The sequence below is a fragment of the Conger conger genome, chromosome 6, assembly GCF_963514075.1.
Source record: "Conger conger chromosome 6, fConCon1.1, whole genome shotgun sequence".
Taxonomy (NCBI): domain Eukaryota; kingdom Metazoa; phylum Chordata; class Actinopteri; order Anguilliformes; family Congridae; genus Conger; species Conger conger.
Genome location: NC_083765.1, coordinates 2207075 through 2227432, shown reverse-complemented (window position 1 = coordinate 2227432; position 20358 = coordinate 2207075). Strand labels below are relative to the sequence as shown.

Genomic DNA, 20358 nt, shown 5'->3' with positions numbered 1-20358 from the left:
CGGATGAGGGCGAGCCTGCAGACCCCTCGAGTGACCACACCGGGACTTCAACCACCAACCTTCCGGGTCCAAGTCATGTACCTTAGCCACTAGGCAACAGACTGCCCCCTGATTGTCAGTAGTTTTTCTACAAAGGAGAGCTCAGCCAATCAATTAATGGCCAAAAAAAAAATAAAAATAAAAATAAAAAAAGGATGGAGGAAACTTTGTGAAGGATTGTACGTAAACCCTGTTAACTATCTGAAATATTCTATAACAAATGTTCTTCTTTATACATGAAAAAAATTCTGCCTCAATGCAGACATGGGCTATTACAAGTAATATTTATCCAGCAAAAATTCCACTTGACACTGAGTCAGGCAACTCTTTACAACTGAAAAACACACAAAATCCCATTTTATCAAGTTAGGACTTGATGTCATCAGCAGCGCTAGCGTAGCGTTTTACGACACCTCATTTGATCAAAGTACGTCTGGGGGTGCTAATAAACCATGGATGGTGTACACAAGAAATTAATTTTACGTAAAACTGATCCGTTTGCGGATTAGCGATACGGTCAAAAAATACACGGCAGTCACAGCACATAGCCCGGCTCCTGTGCGTTCTGCCGCGCCCAAACCCAGCAGAGGGACTCGCTGCTCTGCCGGGGTGTGTCCGCCTGCATGACGTGGCAAGTCAACTACCGAGACAACACCTACTTTTCCATCTGTATTTTTAACCTTCCAACACTGGAATGACCAATAATCATATCAGTGTGTGGCCCCTGCACACCCTGAGCCCAGGGGGGTGATGAGCACAGCAGTGTGTGAGCCATAGGGCCTGAGGGCCCAGGCAGTCTGGGGTGATGAGCACAGCAGTGTCTGAGCCATAGGGCCTGTGGGTGAGGCATAGGGCCTGTGGGTGAGGCATAGGCCCTGTGGGTGAGCCATAGGGCCTGTGGGTGAGCCATAGGGCCTGTGGGTGAGCCATAGGGCCTGTGGGTGAGGCATAGGGCCTGTGGGTGAGCCATAGGGCCTGTGGGTGAGGCATAGGGCCTGTGGGTGAGCCATAGGGCCTGTGGGTGAGGCATAGGGCCTGTGGGTGAGCCATAGGGCCTGTGGGTGAGCCATAGGGCCTGTGGGTGAGGCATAGGGCCTGTGGGTGAGCCATAGGGCCTGTGGGTGAGGCATAGGGCCTGTGGGTGAGGCATAGGGCCTGTGGGTGAGCCATAGGGCCTGTGGGTGAGCCATAGGGCCTGTGGGCCCAGGCAGTCCGGTGCTTGGGCTTGTAGAGAAGCGGTAATGTCTGGACCATGTCAGCCATCTCCTGGTGAGAGTTCAGGGGGGAGCCTATCACAAAGCAGGACTACCGAGTTAGCTTGATAACTGCACTGAGTAAACCGCAGAACAGCTCTTTTTACTTACAGTCCATGTTCCAAGATTTGGGAGGGTTCCGGGTTTTACTCAGCACAGTAATCCAGCTCAGTAATCCTGCTTTGCGAAACAGGGCACAAGTTGTTGTTTTAGCCCACCTGATTAATGTAACCAACTAATCATAATCCTCAACCAAGACCGCGATGAGGAGAATCAGGTGTCAGTGCTGAGGTAATGAAAATGCTGCACCCAGTATAGGCCTGCTGGACTTGGTTTGGACACCCCTGGTCTACAGTAGCAGATAGAATTGACCCACAGCGTGCCCCAGTGACGTGGGGTCATGACCACACCCTAACAGTAATAATGAGCCGGCTCCTCACTCAATAGCGACTGATCGTGGGGGCAATGAAACCCATCTGTGACCCACCCCAGAACACAGTTCCCCTTCAGCAGCGACATCAGCCACCCGACAGATAACTGGGCGAATTGAGCGCCATTCCAGCCCTCTGTTTTTAACAGCGGCCAGGTCTCTGTGCCGGCCAGAGAGGGGTCTCAGGGACAGATACAAACACGCGGCTAACCAGGCAAACCAGGATAAAAGCCAACACAGCTACAGTCCTCGTTAATGATCCCGAGTAAAACAGCGCGCGTCTGGAAACACGCCGTGTCTGTGTCTGTTATAAAAGGCACTGAATATGAGCATCTCTCGCATAAAAACATTAGCTGACATTACAAACACGAGCGTGGCATTGCATTATTAAACGTTAGTCATCATTATGAGACTAGTTTCTTTTTAACCGTACCAAATCAATAAACACATTTCCACGAAGTATGTGCACTTCGTTTTTCTGCACACAATATCAGAGCTCAACAATTCTAAGTCATAACATATTATTATAACTGCGGCCGCTCAAAACATAAGAAAGGTGGCGCGAGGTCACTGACGAAAATACCCATCACCCAGTGTACCGTGAGACAGTTCATTTACAGTTCATTTGACCTGGTCATGTACCATTCTACAGCCCCATTGAAGTTCAATAAGGGAAAAATTAAGTTCGTTGCAACTCCGACTACTTTGTTCACGATTAGTAGCAATATAAATGTAATTTTACAAGCAAATAGGTTCTCAAGTGCCAGACAAACAGGGCAACGTACAGTTCCACGCACCGAGAAGAAGGAGATCAGACAATGCACTAACGTTACAAGAACTAAACTTCTCAGCCAAAATCCATGTGGTAGTCTACCTTTTCCGTTAAGATGCAGTCAAAACAAGTTAAATCAGCTATGTTCAACAGGACGGTCCATCACCGAACTTATCTGACTGACAAACTAACTTCGGTTCTAAGTGCGACTTAGCTGGCTAGTACGTTATACTCGAGGTCATTCTACTTTGAGTTGCTGCAAAACTATCCGTTTTCGGTTCTCTTTGTTATTTAATAATAACACTTACAAGTCCAGATGAAATCAGACAAGTATGCCAACCCGTGATAAACCAATGGACCGTTTGAAACCTTGCTAGCTAACTTAGCCATCTCAAGTTGAACTCACGGCTGCTTGTTGCTTGGATAGCTATGCAACTTTTAGGGTCTTGTCGACAATAGCAGAAAATAATAATACAAAATATAAAGTCCAAACGACACCAAATAATTTACATAACGTTCATACTTTTAAACATATTAATAGGACAGAACTTACCAATCGCTTGCTGTATCGAGGACGGTCTTCCATGATCAACGTATTTTGGACAGTAACTTGGCTTTATAACGGACTGATTCGCTCCCCACGGCGAATCACTGTTCAAAGTATCCAGTATTTACTGTCGATATTATCCAAGTACGTGTTATATAGCTATATGTTGAAATTAAACATAGCAAGAAATAACAAATTAAGAGCGTGACTGAAGATACCCTTTTAGCACGTAGGCTGGCTAGCTAAGTTATCGTTAACTGAAAGGAGCCTTGCAACATAAGTCGCAAAACTAAACATACCACCAACCTCAAAATAAAAATCAGTTATAAAAATAATGAAAATCTATAAAAATATAAGATCTTTATTATATAACTGTATACAATGAATGGTCTATAAATTAGCTCGCCAGCTAGCTACTATAGCTAACAAGCTAGCTAGCTATCCCGCACTAAAAGGAACCATCGCAAAAGCCACACAAAAACGATGTCGAGAGAACGAAGCAGCTCGCTGGTTCTTAACGTCGTTAGCGCGTTAGCCAGCTGGATTAACCTAGCTAGCTATCGAAGCTAGCTACACGGGAAGGGTGTATTTAGCTAACGTACAGACCGCTTACACGAATGGTAGCTGTGAGGTTTCTTAGCTAACCCACAATCTACTGATGTCCCTTGTGATTGTCGTTGTGGCTGATAAGACTGGGAGAAGTTGTCTTACACCTCGCCTGCCAAATAACGAACTATGTAGCTGGCTAACTGGCTTTCACGAGCACGGAACGTCCAAGTTTAAAATTCAACGGCAGCTATTATTTAGGAAGAACTTTCCGTCGTTTCGGTTGAAAAAGTCAGACGATGTAGTAGCTCCGTTGTTGTCCTTGAGACCTCTGATATCACGTTCCGGGTTCGCTCGTAGTTTATTCCCATACGCGAGTATTCTCGTTTTAAATCGCTGTCGTTGGTGTTATTATCCGATAAAGTTAATGTGGTCTGCCACTCGCCGCCATTTTCAAGTCGTCACAAAACAGCACTGGCTTCCTCCGAAAACCCGCCCCCCGCCACAAATGCGCCAATGCCTGAGGAAAACGGTGCAGCCGGCGGTGTTACAATTGGTCTGTTGTGCTGCCACTTTGAGTGGGAATTGTAGGAACAGGATTGGACGTGCAGACCAAAAAGTTTAGCAGATGGAAGATAACCAATGGCAGCACGGGTGAAAAACAAAATGGGTTCTCACAGATGGGGAATTCATGTCGATCAACAAAAGGAAAGCAGCCATTGGGTGTAATATCAAAACGGGGTCACCGAGGACGCCAATGAGTGGCCACCCTTCTTGGTGACATCTTATCCGTATTGGCACGTCTTGTTATTCAACGAACACACGATGAGAATACTTTAATCAACAAGTACACAGCGCATTCGATTCTGAATGGCCTAATGCTGCACGGTCATTATTTGGGCCAATCGTCGCTAAATGCGTTGTATTCTCTCTACGTTCGATGACCAGTTCGCGTACTGACCATTCACAGCAGTTGAAGGATAAACTCGATTGCTTCAGGATTGGGTGCTGAAGGTTTAAACAACGGCTATTGAAATAGAAAATCTGCCATTGAATGGGAGTTTAAATTCAAGTAGTGACTGCTGATTGGCTACAAAATATGGCGGCTGATCGAAATTGATAATTGTTATCTTCCCGTTGCACCTTAGCGAAGAAAAGGGAATAGTAACAATTTTTTTCCCTAGTCCTTTTTATTGGTTTAATATTTTAATAATGCGCTTTTTTACATACATTAACATGTAATGGCAGAGTATATAAGTCAATGGAAATAAGTGGTAGCTCTAATTGCATATTTCACATTTCTGTTAAATTCCATTAAATTATTCACAGATTCTCCATGTACTAATTGCTTCAGGATTAGTTTAAAGATTTAAAAGAAATAGCAATCAGAGTTCAGTTTAAACAGATTACCGTAGTTTTTCTTCAATCCATTTATATTAATGGATATATTTGCCATAAACTAAAGGAAGATTAATGAAACTGAAACTTAAAGTAATACATAATTTCAATTCAATTTGATCTGTAAACCAGTAGTAATACAAAAATGTTCAATAATGGCATGAATATAATGAAATGAATAAATAGGGTAAATAATCATGTTTCATCTTTACTCTGACCAGTTTACCAGTTCATCAACATGGTTTCTATAATTTTATCGATATATAAAATTAATTATTGTATACGACACTTCACACATTTTGTTGTTAACAGAATATAATCTACTGGAATTCCACACAGCTTTCCATTTAATGCATTGGCATTTAGAATTTCTTTGTTTTTCATAGGAAAATAAACTAGTAGTAGCTTTGTAATGACCTGTAAGTGACCCAACTCTCGTGACTCAATGTCTTCATTCTAATATCAAATGTTTTACAACACCCAGAGGATCAGGTTTCAAAACAAACACACATAGGGCACATTCTCAAAGTTGAATTCATTTTTATTTTTTAACAAGGATCATCAACAGACAGTCATCACTACAGAAACATGAATGTATACTTAATAAAGTAAAAAGGCTGGTATAAACATGCTACCTACGGCAGAGCTACAAATTAATTACTAGCCAATTGGGGAATGAACACACAGAAACATACACACACCCACACACACACACACACACACAGATCTCTACAAACCCTTGCAATGCTGATATGTAGCTAACTAGCAGAGGTAACTATGACCGTAGAAGTTTAACAGCATCTCAGAGGGCTGCGTCTCATCTTGGCTTTAACCTCAGCGGCGTTGTGCATTTTATCTCACTGCAATAGCAAACTCGTAACACAAGAAAACGTACGTCTTTGCTTTAGATCCGCTGACTTGTTATTCACACATGTCCTGAATACAGTGGAGGGTACTGTTTCACTCAGATTTTTTAAATACAAATTTCCATCATCACCACTGTCACTAAATTACCTATAAAAAAATACTACAGCATCTGAATGTATTTTTGTTGAGGATTTCGGTCATAAGTTACATATAAACTATATGTGTGATTCCTGCCTTTAACATCGAAAACCAATGCAAGTCCATTCTGGAGAGGAAACAGAAGGTGAGAGATGGTCGAGGTGAGTGACTGAATCTCAAAGGAGAGAGAGAAATGACAGACAGATAGGCATGTATCTCTCTCTTCTAATGATGTATTGCTCATTTCTCAATTCAATTATTGCTCTTGTAATCCAGGCAGGATGCAGGGGGCTTCTGAATTCCTGCAATTAAGAAAAATAAGTTGTAACTCACACAAGCATAGGCACACATAAAATCAAGAGTAAAAGTACATAAAGAAAATGGCATTGGAACTGAATTATAGGTTGAAGCAAGATGTTACATTTGTTGGTGAATTTCAGATCACAGCTGTCAACATTGTAAGTACACAAGCAAGGTGAATTAGTTGTATAAGCAACTGCTTGAATTGATGAATTGTAAGCTAATTAACAGCAAGATACCACATCATACAGTCCCTTACCTGCCAGTTCCTATGGCACATGAAGGTATATTTCACAATGACAGTGTTAGCTCTTTACCTGCTGGTTTCTATGGTACACTAAGGTATATTTCACAGGCACAGTGTTGTTTTTACCTGCAGGTTTCTATGTGACGAAGCTGTACACTACAGAGACAAGGATGATGACCAGAATCACACAGCATAACATGATCATCATTTTCTTCTACAGAGGAGGAAGAGCGTGTGAGAGGCAAAGAGGAAGAGAGAGGGAGGGCAGACAGAGAGTAGAACAGTGAGAATAAATGACAGAATTAGTTGGTAAAAAGAAGGAAGCAACAAACATATGCCAGAAGCAAAGAGAAGTAAAACAGGGCCGAAAGTCAAACCATTCAGAGAAGAGAATACAGAGAAGACCAATACATTTTGAATTATTTTCATAAATAATAATTGGAAAAGACAAGATCTCCCCCTACTGGCTAACCAACACCACTTCCAGCAGCAACGTAAACAGGAAATCAACAGAGACAGAATAAACAGAAAGAAAGTGCCAGAGAGTACTAAACTTGCTGTGTGTGTGCGTGTGTGTGTCCGTATGTGTGCGTATGTGTGTGTGTGCACGTGCATGCGCGTGTGTGTGCGTGCGCATGTGTGTGTGTGTGCGTGTGCATGCGTGTGTGTGCGCGTGTGTGTGTATCTGGGTGTGCGTGTGCGCGCGTGTGTGTATCCGGGTGTGTGTGTGCGCGTGTGTGTGTGTATCCGGGTGTGTGTGTGCGCGTGTGTGTGTATCTGGGTGTGTGTGTGCGCGTGTGTGTATCCGGGTGTGTGTGTGCGTGTGTGTGTGTATCTGGGTGTGTGTGTGCGCGTGTGTGTGTATCCGGGTGTGTGTGTGCGCCTGTGTGTGTATCTGGGTGTGTGTGTGCGCGTGTGTGTATCTGGGTGTGCGTGTGCGCGTGTGTGTGTATCTGGGTGTGTGTATGCACGTGTGTGTGTGTATCTGGGTGTGTGTGTGCGCATGTGTGTATCTGGGTGTGTGTGTGCGTGTGTGTGTGTATCTGGGTGTGTGTCTGCGCGTGTGTGTGTATCCGGGTGTGTGTGTGCGCGCGTGTGTGTGTATCTGGGTGTGTGTGTGCGTGTGTGTGTGTGTATCTGGGTGTGTGTGTGTGTATCCGGGTGTGTGTGTGTGTGTATCCGGGTGTGTGTGTGTGTGTATCTGGGTGTGTGTGCGTGTGTGTGTGTATCTGGGTGTGTGTGTGTGCGCGTGTGTGTGTATCTGGGTGTGTGTGTGTGTGTATCCGGGTGTGTGTGTGTGTATCCGGGTGTGTGTGTGTGTGTATCCGGGTGTGTGTGTATGTGTATCTGGGTGTGTGTGCGCGTGTGTGTGTATCCGGGTGTGTGTGTGCGTGTGTGTGTGTATCCGGGTGTGTGTGTGCGCGTGTGTGTATCCGGGTGTGTGTGTGCGCGTGTGTGTGTGTATCTGGGTGTGTGTGTGTGCATGTGGGTGTAAGAGTGGATTCTGAGGAAGAGGAGGGGGGTTCCCTCTCTGCCACTCACCCGGCGAGCCTCTGCCTGGAACTTCACTGCTTTCTTGGTGTCGGCCACCGCCCGCTCCACAAAGCCCACTGATTGGTCCATATTGCTCTCGATCCTGTCAATCATGCCACCCTAGCAGGTAGAGGGGGGGGGGGCATGCAAGGGGGTGGGGTTATGAGTGGAAATTCAATGAATCAACCAAAACAATACTCACAGAACATAAGTGAATGTAAATGAATTTGATGGACCTGAATTGATCTTGGTTCTAGTGCAGACAAACGGACACACAGATAGGCAGGCAGACAGGTAGATGTACAGATAGACAGACAGACAGATGGACGGACAGATAGTCAGACAGACAGGCAGTCAGACAGGCAGTCAGACAGTCAGGCAGACAGACAGGCAGACAGGAGGGCAGGCAGGTAGGCAGGCAGACAGTCAGGCAGACAGACAGGCAGACAGGCAGACAGGCAGGCAGGCAGGCAGGCAGGCAGACAGGACGTACCTGGTTCTCCACCAGCATGGCGATGTCCACGAACATGTCGTGCAGCTCCTTGATGCTGCTCTCCAGACGCACGATGTCTTTGTGCCGAGCCTCGATCTCACTCAGAGCCTGCCTGGAGATGCCTGAGTCCATGATCTGCAGGGGGAAGGGTTAATAGCAAATTAAACAATACACAAATACATACACAGTATACACACTATACACACACACCCTACACACACACTACACTGTACACACATGTGCACACATACACAGGCAAACACACACTACACTATACACACACACCCTACACACACACTACACTGTACACACATGCGCACACATACACAGGCACACACACTATACACACACTACACACACACACACACACACACACAAATACACAATATATACGCACACTATACACACTACACACACACACATGCACACACACACACACTCACACGCACACACACACACTAATGCGCACACACACACATACACGCGCACACGCACACATACACTCACACACACGTACACACACACTCACACACACACATACACGCACACACACTCACACTCACACATACACACACACACTCACACACACATGTACACACACACACACACACACTCACACACACGCACACACACACACACACTCACACACACGCACACACACACACACACTCACACACACACACACACTGTGGATTACCCCTGCAGTGAAAACTGCGGCATTCCCCCCTTCCAGCATCTCCTCCAGCTCTTCATCAGTTGTAGTTTTACCAGCTGGAGAGGACACAGGATAAAGGGTTAATACAGCACTGACACACACTTTAACACACACAGCACTGACACACACAGCACTGACACACACTTTAACACACACAGCACTGACACACACCTTAACACACACAGCACTGAAACACACTTTACCACACACAGCACTGACACACACCTTAACACACACAGCACTGACACACACTTTACCACACACAGCACTGACACACACCTTAACACACACAGCACTGACACACACTTTAACACACACAGCACTGACACACACCTTAACACACACAGCACTGACACACACTTTAACACACACAGCACTGACATAAATGTTAAAACTTTAAACTTTATCACACCATCACATTCACAGAGGTGTTACTTACCAAATCATACAATCAAAGGAAAAAAATGATTTTGTTCTGAATGCTCTGTTTATGTGTGTGTGAGTATGTGTGTGAGTGTGTGTGTGAGTGTGTGTGTGTGTGTGCTCTGTGTGTGTGTGTGTGTGTGTGTGAGTGTGTGCTCTGTGTGTGTGTGTGTGTGAGTGTGTGTGTGAGTGTGTGCTCTGTGTGTGTGTGTGTGTGAGTGTGTGTGTGAGTGTGTGCTCTGTGTGTGTGTGTGTGAGTGTGTGCTCTTCGTGTGTGCACACTCTGTGTGTGCGTTTGCATGTGTGTGTGTGCATGCTCTATGTGTGTGTGTGCGTTTGCTCTGTGTAATTGTGTGTGTGTTCTGTGTGTGCGCACTCTGTGTGTGTGTATGTGTGTGTGAGTGCATGTGTGTGTGTGTACTCTGTGTGTGTGTGTGCTAGGTGTGTGTACGAGCTGCGTGTGTGTATGTGTGTGAGTGCATGTGTGTGTGTGTGTGCTCTGTGTGTGTGTGCGTGTGTGTGCTCTGTGTGTGCTCTGTGTGTGTGTGTGTGTGTGTGTGTTTGTGTGTGTGTGCTCTGTGTATATGTGCGTTAGAGAGACTCACTGATCTCCAGTTGTCTCTGAATCCGGCCTTTGCTCCTCTCTCTGAAGTCCACCTGGGCCTCGTTGTACTTGGTCATCACCTCCACAAACTTCCTGGACAGAATGGCATGCTGGGAAGAGGCGAAGAGGTGAAGAACGACATCATTCCCAAACAGCCAATCAGATCACATCTACAGATCACAGGCATTCAGCAGACACTCTTATACAGAATGACTTTCACAGACTTTCATTAGACTTATTTCTTTGACGTATTAAGTCTCCTGCTGCTGTAGCCAATCCACTAGGAGGTTTGACATGTTGTGTGTTCAGAGATGCTCTTCTGCATACCACTGTTGTACTGTGCGGTTATTTACGTTACTGGCACCTTCCTGTCAGCTTTGACCAGTCTGGCTCTTCCCCTCAGACCTCTCTCATGGACAAGGTGTTTCTGCCCGCAGAACTTCTGCTCACTGGATGTTTTTTGTTTTTCCCACCCTCTCTGTAAACTCTAGTGACTGTTGTGCCTGAAAATCCCAGGATATCAGCAGTTTCTGAGATACTCACCAACAATCATTCCACGGTCAAAGTCACTTACATTTTATTTCCTCCCCATTCTGATGGTTGATGTGAACATTACGTGAAGCTCCTGACCCATACATGCATTGCACTGCTGCCACACAATTGGCCGATTAGATAATCGCACGAATAAGCAGGTGCACAGGTGTGCAGGTGTACAGGTGTTCCGAATAAAGTGCTCAGTGAGTATACACTGAAGTCACGCTCACACAGACATGAGTTTGAAGAAGAAACCTTTATTATTTATTATCGGTCATAATCTCATTCCATACCTGAGATTTCCGGATACGCATGTCAGCCGACACTCTCTCCTCGTTCGTCTCCAGGTTTCGCTCGATGCCTGCCACACAAACAATAATAACTTTGGCAGGATGAAGAGGTCTGATGAAGACTCCATTCAGGTGTAACGACACTGAAACGTCTGCACATTACACTTCTAATAGGGCTTAGTAAGTGTGGATTTGCCAGCACTAGTATTTCTAGCATAAATTCAACCTGTGTGTGCCCTCACTGTGCACCATATGCAGACCTGGGTCAAATACGTCATTTCTTTGGATTCAAATACTTTTCTGTGAATGACTGATCTTGCCTGGGGCAACTGAGCCAACCAAGAGGACCAGAAGGCAGGGTTTGCACTTTTTCAGAGGTTCCAATACGTGAAACAAGTTCTGTAATGTGTAGAAAAGCATTTGAATCCAAAACAATGATGTATTTGACCCAGGTCTGACTGTATGTTCTCATCATTCATAATTCAGGCGCGCGCGGTGCGGAGCGCCGTGACTCCCTGCTCTCCATTCACTTTTGAGCTTGTTGCGAGCGTTGTTGGCCAGTTTCTTAATGTCGTTGGTGACGGCTTCCAAGTCATCCTGTGTTTCTGAGGAGAAAGAGAGACAGCGCAAGAGCCAGATGAGACACAAGAAGAGAGAGGGGGGCATAACATGGTTGAGACAGAGGACAGTTTAGAGTAGGGCAATGTGAGTGTGTGCCTGAGTGTGAGTGTGTGTGTGTGAGTGTGAGTGTGTCAGTGTGCGTGTGTGAGTGTGTGTGCGTGAATGTGTGTGTGTGAGTGCGTGTGTGAATGTGTGTGTGTGAGTGTTTGTGCGTGAATGTGTGTGTGTGAGTGCGTGTGTGAATGTGTGTGTGTGAGTGTTTGTGTGGGTGTGTGACTGTGTGTGAGTCTGTGTGTGTGTGTGTGTGAGTGAGTGTGTGTGTGCGTGTGCATGTGTGTGTGTGAGTGTGAGTGTGTGTGTGTATGAGTGTGAGTGTGAGTGTGTGTGTATGAGTGTGAGTGTGAGTGTGAGTGTGTGTGTGTGTATGAGTGTGAGTGTGAGTGTGTGAGTGTGTGTGTGTGTGTATGAGTGTGAGTGTGAGTGTGTGTGTGTGTGTGTATGAGTGTGAGTGTGAGTGTGTGAGTGTGTGTGTGTGTGTATGAGTGTGAGTGTGTGTGTGTGCATGTGTGTGTGTGAGTGTGAGTGTGTGTGAGTGTGTGTGTGTGTGTGTATGAGTGTGAGTGTGTGAGTGTGTGTGTGTGTGTATGAGTGTGAGTGTGTGTGTGAGTGCGTGTGTGAATGTGTGTGTGTGAGTGTTTGTGTGGGTGTGTGACTGTGTGTGAGTCTGTGTGTGTGTGTGTGAGTGTGTGTGTGCGTGTGCGTGTGCATGTGTGAGTGTGAGTGTGTGTGAGTGTGTGTGTGTGTATGAGTGTGAGTGTGAGTGTGAGTGTGTGTGTGTGTATGAGTGTGAGTGTGAGTGTGTGTGTGTGTGTGTGTGTATGAGTGTGAGTGTGTGTGTGTGTGTGTGTACATACTCTGATCTGACGTCGGGGCAGAGAGGATGACGGAGTAGAGCTTCTTGACTTCAACTACGTTCTCATCTATCTTGTCGATGCTGGTCCTGATCTCTTCAATCTGAGCCAGAGCAGAATCTTTGCATACTGACAACACTGACCTGATACAGTACAGACCATCTCAGACATACAGCACAGTACAGACCATCTCACACATACAGCACAGTACAGACCATCTCACACATACAGCACATACAGACCACCTGACACATACAGCACATACAGACCATCCCACACATACAGACCACCTGACACATACAGCACATACAGACCACCTGACACATACAGCACAGTACAGATCATCCCACACATACAGCACATACAGACCATCCCACACATACAGCACATACAGATCATCTCACACATACAGCACAGTACAGATCATCTCACACATACAGCACAGTACAGATCATCCCACACATACAGCACATACAGACCATCCCACACATACAACACAGTACAGACCATCCCACACATACAGCACAGTACAGATCATCCCACACATACAGCACATACAGACCATCCCACACATACAGCACAGTACAGACCATCTCACACATACAACACAGTACAGATCATCCCACACATACAGCACATACAGACCATCCCACACATACAACACAGTACAGACCATCCCACACATACAGCACAGTACAGATCATCCCACACATACAGCACATACAGACCATCCCACGCATACAACACAGTACAGACCATCCCACACATACAGCACAGTACAGATCATCCCACACATACAGCACATACAGACCATCCCACACATACAACACAGTACAGACTATCTCACACATACAGCACAGTACAGACCATCCCACACATACATCACAGTACAGACCATCCCACACATACAGCACAGTACAGACCATCTCACACATACAGCACAGTACAGACCATCCCACACATACAGCACAGTACAGACCATCTCACATATACAGCACAGTACAGACCATCCCACACATACAGCACATACAGACCACCTGACACATACAGCACATACAGACCACCTGACACATACAGCACAGTACAGACCATCCCACACATACAGCACAGTACAGACTCACAATGAGAAGTACAGACACCTTTACCTGGGAAAAGAACTCGTCCATAAACGCAGCATTGTCCACGGCGACCTCAACTTCGTCTGCATCATCTGTGTCACACGTCTGCGAAGAGGCAGATACACATCACGTAGCCGCACACGCTTAGAACATGTCACGTAGCCGCACACGCTTAGAACACGCCACGTAGCCGCACACGCTTAGAACACGCCACGTAGCCGCACACGCTTAGAACATGTCACGTAGCTGCACACGCTTAGAACATGTCACGTAGGCACACGCGCTTAGAACACGCCACGTAGCCGCACACGCTTAGAACACGCCATGTAGCCACACACGCTTAGAAAACGCCACGTAGCCGCACACGCTTAGAACATGTCACGTAGCCGCACACGCTTAGAACACGCCATGTAGCCACACACGCTTAGAACACGCCACGTAGCCGCACACGCTTAGAACACGTCACGTAGCCGCACACGCTTAGAACACGCCATGTAGCCACACACGCTTAGAACACGCCACGTAGCCGCACACGCTTAGAACACGCCATGTAGCCACACACGCTTAGAACACGCCACGTAGCCGCACACGCTTAGAACACGCCACGTAGCCGCACACGCTTAGAACACGTCACGTAGCCGCACACGCTTAGAACACGCCATGTAGCCGCACACGCTTAGAACACGTCACATAGCCACACACGCTTAGAACACATCACTTAGCCGCACATGCTTAGAACACGCCATGTATGTTCCAGTCACGGAGCACCAGAGAGAGAGGGATAGAGAGGGATAGAGCGAGAGTGAGAGAGAGGGATAGAGAGGGATAGAGCGAGAGTGAGAGAGAGGGGGATAGAGTGAGAGAGAGAGGGATAGAGACTGAGAGAGTGAGAAAGAGGGATAGAGAGAGAGAGGCAGCGCACAGACAAGATAAACTATAACCATTATAGGATATAGGATATAGGATACAGGATATAGGATATAGGATATAGGATACAGGATATAGGATACAGGATACAGGATATAGGATATAGGATACAGGATATAGGATATAGGATATAGGTATATAGGATATAGGATATAGGTACATAGGAATACACAAAAACCTGGGTCATCCTGCCTCACCACACATGGAACCCACCTTAAAGAACCTCGCACACACACACACTTAACCCACCTAAAAGAACCTCTCACACACACACACTTAACCCACCTGAAAGAACCTCTCACACACACACACACACACACACACACACACACACAGACTAAACCAACCTTAAAGAACCTCACACATACACACAAACTTAACCCACCTTAAAATACCTGACACACACACATACACACACTTAACACACCTTAAAGAACCTCACACACACACACACACATACACACACACACAGGTAACCCACCTTAAAGAACCTCTCACACACACACACACACATACACACACACACAGGTAACCCACCTTAAAGAACCTCACACACACACTCAGCCCACCTAAAAGAACCTCACACACACATACACCCGCATTTAACCCACCTAAAACGCACTTGACTACCCCAGTATGTGAGTGAACTCAAATGGAGGGGTAAGTTAACTACCCCAGTAGGAGCCCCTCCAGGAGACTCTGTGTTAAACCACCCAGCGAACGCAAAACATTCTCACAACGTTCCCCTGTAGTGGCCGTGATAAAACATCAATAAAACATTCAGTAACATTGTGAGAACATTTTGTATTAGCTGGGCAATTTTATAAGGGGATGTATGACAGCACAAACAGACTGCATGCCAGTTTATATACCCTCGGTTAGTTTATATACCCTTGGTTAGTTTATATACCCTCAGTTAGTTTATATACCCTTGGTTAGTTTATATACCCTCAGTTAGTTTATATACCCTCGGTTAGTTTTGCAGGAATGAATGGCAGAACTGGCCCATTAAACTCTCTCAGAATCACCTGAGGTCTGTGTGGGTCTCTTTCCTGTTTGGGATGAAGTAAGTGTGAGCGCATTGCACTAGAGGGGGCAGTGTTTGGGATGATGTCTGTGTGTGTGTGTTTGCACTAGAAGGGGCAGTGTTTGGGATGGTGTGTGTGTGTGTGTGTGTGTGTTTGCACTAGAAGGGGCAGTGTTTGGGATGATGTCTGTGTGTGTGTGTGTGTGTTTGCACTAGAAGGGGCAGTGTTTGGGATGATGTCTGTGTGTGTGTGTTTGCACTAGAAGGGGCAGTGTTTGGGATGGTGTGTGTGTGTGTGTGTGTGTGTGTGTTTGCACTAGAAGGGGCAGTGTTTGGGATGATGGCTGTGTGTGTGTGTGTGTGTGTGTGTTTGCACTAGAAGGGGCAGTGTTTGGGATGATGTCTGTGTGTGCGTGTTTGCACTAGAAGGGGCAGTGTTTGGGATGATGTCTGTGTGTGTGTGTTTGCACTAGAAGGGGCAGTGTTTGGGATGATGTCTGTGTGTGTGTGTTTGCACTAGAAGGGGCAGTGTTTGGGATGGTGTGTGTGTGTGTGTGTGTGTGTTTGCACTAGAAGGGGCAGTGTTTGGGATGATGGCTGTGTGTGTGTGTGTGTGTGTGTGTGTGTGTTTGCACTAGAAGGGGCAGTGTTTGGGATGGTGTGTGTGTGTGCAGTGCACTGGAGGTGACAGTGTTTGGGATGATGTGTAGCGTAGTGGTTAAGGTACATGACTGGGACACACAAGGTCGGTAGTTCGATCACGGGTGTAGCCACTATACATATAGCCTTTGGGCCCTTGAGCAAGGTCCTTAACCATGCATTGCTTGAGGGGAGGACTGTCTTCTGCTTCGTCTAATCAACTGTACGTCGCTCTGGATAAGAGAGTCTGCCAAATGCCAGTAATGTAATGTAATGTAATGATGTGTGCACTGGAGGTAACAGTGTTTGGGTGACAAATGTAGGGATGCTGAGTTAATCTCATCACAGTAATATCAGGAGACAGTGCTGTTTTTATCCTGGCAAGCCAATGTTATAGCTGCAGGAAACTATCTTCCAAAAATATTATGTTTCATCACAGGCAAAATAGTCACTCATAGCAAGATGCAGCCACACAAACGTACATACAGACACTGCACACACATACGCACATGCATGCACACATGCACACACAGTGCATACTCACTCATAAACACACACACGCACGTGCATGTGCATGCACACATGCGTTCACGCACACACACAGACACACACACAGACAGACCCACACACACACACACACACACACACACACACACACACACACACAATACTGTAAGAGTTGGCCAGCTGGGTGAATGTCTTGTCAGAAATAAGACCCAGTAAACACAGCTATACATCCTGATTATTACGGAGAGGACAAAACAGAACCTGACCTACCGAACACGACATTTGTGTTATAATAGAAAAATAAAAGAAAAGTAAACAGCAAAATCCATGGCGCTGATTGAGGATAAACAAGTGACCATATGTCCCTGGGATCAAAAAGAATAAGGAAAAAAACAATCCTCCTCTTTCCCCTTTCCTGTAATCGCCAGCAGCCTGCACCCCTCCCCCCTCCTCTGGGCATCCCTCCACCCAGCCCCCGACCCCCCTGGCTGCGCGCCTCATTCATGGAACAGCTGACTGTCACGGCTAGGACACGCATAAGAGAAGCGCTTTCCCAGCGAGCAAAAGACGGAATCTAGACGTCTGGGAATCTGGGTCTGAGAGACATTTTGACAGAAACGTACTAATTCATAAGCACAACAGCCTGGGTACATCCTCGTTGGCTGGAAACCTTTCACTTTTCAACCAAATATAGCCGGGTTTTCACCTGAGCATATAGATACCTAGCCGTATCTAGGCCTGTCTAGCCAGGCATAAACCAGAAAAGGTGAAAGGTTTCTATCGTTCCCAGGCTACAAACCTGAGCTACATTGGGGCCAAATTAGCCTGTTTTATGTCAAAACCTCTCTTGGTCACAGATTTACAACCATCTAGATGTCTAGATTCGGTTTCATCAACGGACTGGAGGGCATCCGCACGCATTCCCTCGCGTGACATCAGAATGAGACACTTGACAGTTTTCAGACACTCCATCTGCACTGCTGCTGCCATGGGAACAGACCAGTCACAGCAAGCAGCCAAAAATGTCGTAAAAATAACGGATCCAAGGTTTCATTCTCGAGTTGAGAATTTTATAGCGCTGAGCTGGATAAACTTAGTATTCACCTCCTGGCATTGATGATTTAATACAACAGCAAAACAATACACTATCATAATAACAATTAAAGTTTAATTAAAGTGGGATATTTATTGCTTTCAGAATCAGATTTTCAGGAGTGCTTTAAAGTACCAAGCCATATGCAGTTACCAACACCTAGCCACTCTCGTCCATCATCAAGCGCTTAATTATGTTTTCGTACTATGCGATTCAAACTATTTGAACTCCTATCGCTTCAATAATTAAATCATTCAAATTGACTATTTGAATTTCTGCTACCACAGAGTTCCACCCACACGTCGGTCACGCCTGAGAGAATAAATCCGACATGGAAATCTGAATATTCCCGTCTGTCAGGTTTTCCATCTATAATTGTAACTACTTCAATAGACGACGGCAGGTGTAAACTTACCGCTTTGAGTTGCTCCAAACGGTCTTTCATTTTGGAAACTTTTAAAACACTGCACTGGTCTTAAAATGTTATATGCTATATCCTAATGTAAAACAGAAACGACAACCTGGCCTACGACTTGGTGGCAGTGGCAATTTTCAAAAGTCGAGTGGCGCTAACCTAACTAAGTTTGAAACACTCTGTTAACAAGACAGTTGCAATTATGTCTTATTAATGTAATAATTAAGACAGATATACTGCTTTTCAATGCTGTGCCCATACAATATGGCTGCTGCGTTTCAAGCCCGTAGTTTTGCTAAGCCTATCCTCTCAAGGGGGATTAAAACAACAGTTGTGTACAGTGCGGTTAATCTCTTTCTCCCTCCCCGTGTAATCATATTGTAAAAGCGCACTAGCCGCTATTCACGCATGCGTACGCGTCTCCCCTCCGTCCTTAAAGCACTGGCTTGTCTATATTATCTCCAACCATCAGTGCAGTATCTGGCATTGGCCGACCTTTTAAGCGACGAGGCGTGCTGTGTAGGCCTACAGAAAACGCATCAGTTCAGGCTGGCTTGTCATTACCTGCTCCGTTCTCACGTACAATTTTATTTATAGGCTACTTATATACTTAAAAAAAAAAAAAATGCAATCCTCAATAATCCAACACTTGTATACGGTATTACACAATGTATATGTACAACACACTACTAAATGTTTTTCACATTTTAAAATGAGTGAATTCTGTTTCTTGATTGGCGCACTGCAGTGGAATACAGTTGGAATATGTGAAACTTGACCATCATTTAGTCAACTCGAAAAAATGATTATGAGTAGTAAAGATTGTAAATGAGTAAACAGATTCTTGTAGCAACAAATATAGCAGAATGTGTGGTCCTGTATATGCCAGATAGAAATAAATGGACTTGATCCAACCAACATTTTCCCTTAACACTATTCTGCGGTGGCATACAGTGTTCATTTTAACCGACCAACGGCATTTAACATCCATGTGCATCTATTGCATGGGTGGGCAATTCCTTTCCTTGAGGTCTTGTGTATGTGCTGGTTTTTATTGCCACCAATTAACCAAGAATAATGAACTAATTTGCTGAATACATCAGCATTGTTTTAACCAGATTAGTACATGAACTAATTTGCTGAATACATCAGCATTGTTTTAACCAGATTAGTACATTATTTCATAAAATAGACATAGCAAGTCATCTGCTGACATTCACAAGCCAATCAATCAATCAATATGTCAAAGAAATAAGTATTTGAAGTTGGTTAAATAATGAAGCGGTTAGCATGGAATCCAATAACAGAAAGCTGAGCTTGCCCACTCCTCCCTGGGATCAAATCGATCCATAAAATGTAAAAAGCTTCATTTTACCATATCAATCTTCTTAGCGTGTCCCCAGTGGAGATAAAGCTGAAAGTATATTATGGTCCATGCTGCCACCTAGTGCTGAAAGATAATTTGGCAGTTGATTCTGTGGAATTCATGAGAATTTATTGTTTATCGTGAGAATTATAAAAGTTTTTTCTTCACGCACATGGGTCTACTTACATTTCATACAACCGGGAAAAACGGTTTAATTAATCTTGGCCATTAAGTTCAAAGTGTAACATTTCAAACCTCGCATACAGTCAGACACGAAACTATGCTATATAGCCTATCCTAGCTACACGGTGAACCAATCTCACACGTGGTCGTGGCAATCGTGTGGTTATCTGTCGTTTGCCTCTGTGTAGCTATAGTTTCGAACTGTGTAGCCGGCAAAATGAAGTTCGCAAATAATTATACGTTAGTTAATTAATTTTTATGTTAATTCTGGCACTAAATACCTTTGTATTTACCCTCCGAGTACCCTCCGAGTAATGTCCAATTACCGTCTTTAGTCTTAGCCTCAAGCTGATGTGCAGCAGTAGACGGCGGCGTTGCACATTATAGCCTGAGCCGTAACTTACCGAACAACGAATCTCCTT

The 20358-nt window shown here is 45.2% G+C and overlaps 2 protein-coding genes across 5 annotated transcripts in view; both read right to left on the bottom strand.

The window, feature by feature from the left end:
• Window positions 1–4060, bottom strand: part of kdm2aa (lysine (K)-specific demethylase 2Aa) — a 27957-nt gene extending 23897 nt beyond the window's left edge. For both annotated transcript variants that reach the window (XM_061245251.1, XM_061245253.1), the window contains exon 1: window positions 3048–4060. In XM_061245251.1, the coding sequence (XP_061101235.1) occupies window positions 3048–3080 (33 nt within the window). In that variant the 5' untranslated portion in view covers window positions 3081–4060. The remainder of the gene's footprint in view (window positions 1–3047) is intronic.
• Window positions 4061–6673: 2613 nt separating this feature from the next.
• On the bottom strand, window positions 6674–18417 carry stx3a (syntaxin 3a). 3 transcript variants are annotated; one of them, XM_061245842.1, is made up of 10 exons: window positions 18384–18417; window positions 13807–13871; window positions 12665–12764; window positions 11660–11734; window positions 11133–11200; window positions 10307–10415; window positions 9261–9334; window positions 8564–8698; window positions 8080–8190; window positions 6674–6751 (listed from the first exon to the last, which is right to left on the bottom strand). In XM_061245842.1, the coding sequence occupies exons 1-10, from the start codon at window positions 18415–18417 to the stop codon at window positions 6674–6676; spliced, it is 849 nt and encodes a 282-aa protein (XP_061101826.1). The 3 variants fall into 3 exon arrangements, with proteins under 3 accessions (XP_061101826.1, XP_061101824.1, XP_061101825.1); XM_061245840.1 differs by having other exon boundaries at window positions 9249–9334; window positions 13807–13884; window positions 18388–18417; XM_061245841.1 differs by having other exon boundaries at window positions 13807–13884; window positions 18388–18417.
• Window positions 18418–20358: the final 1941 nt, after the last annotated feature.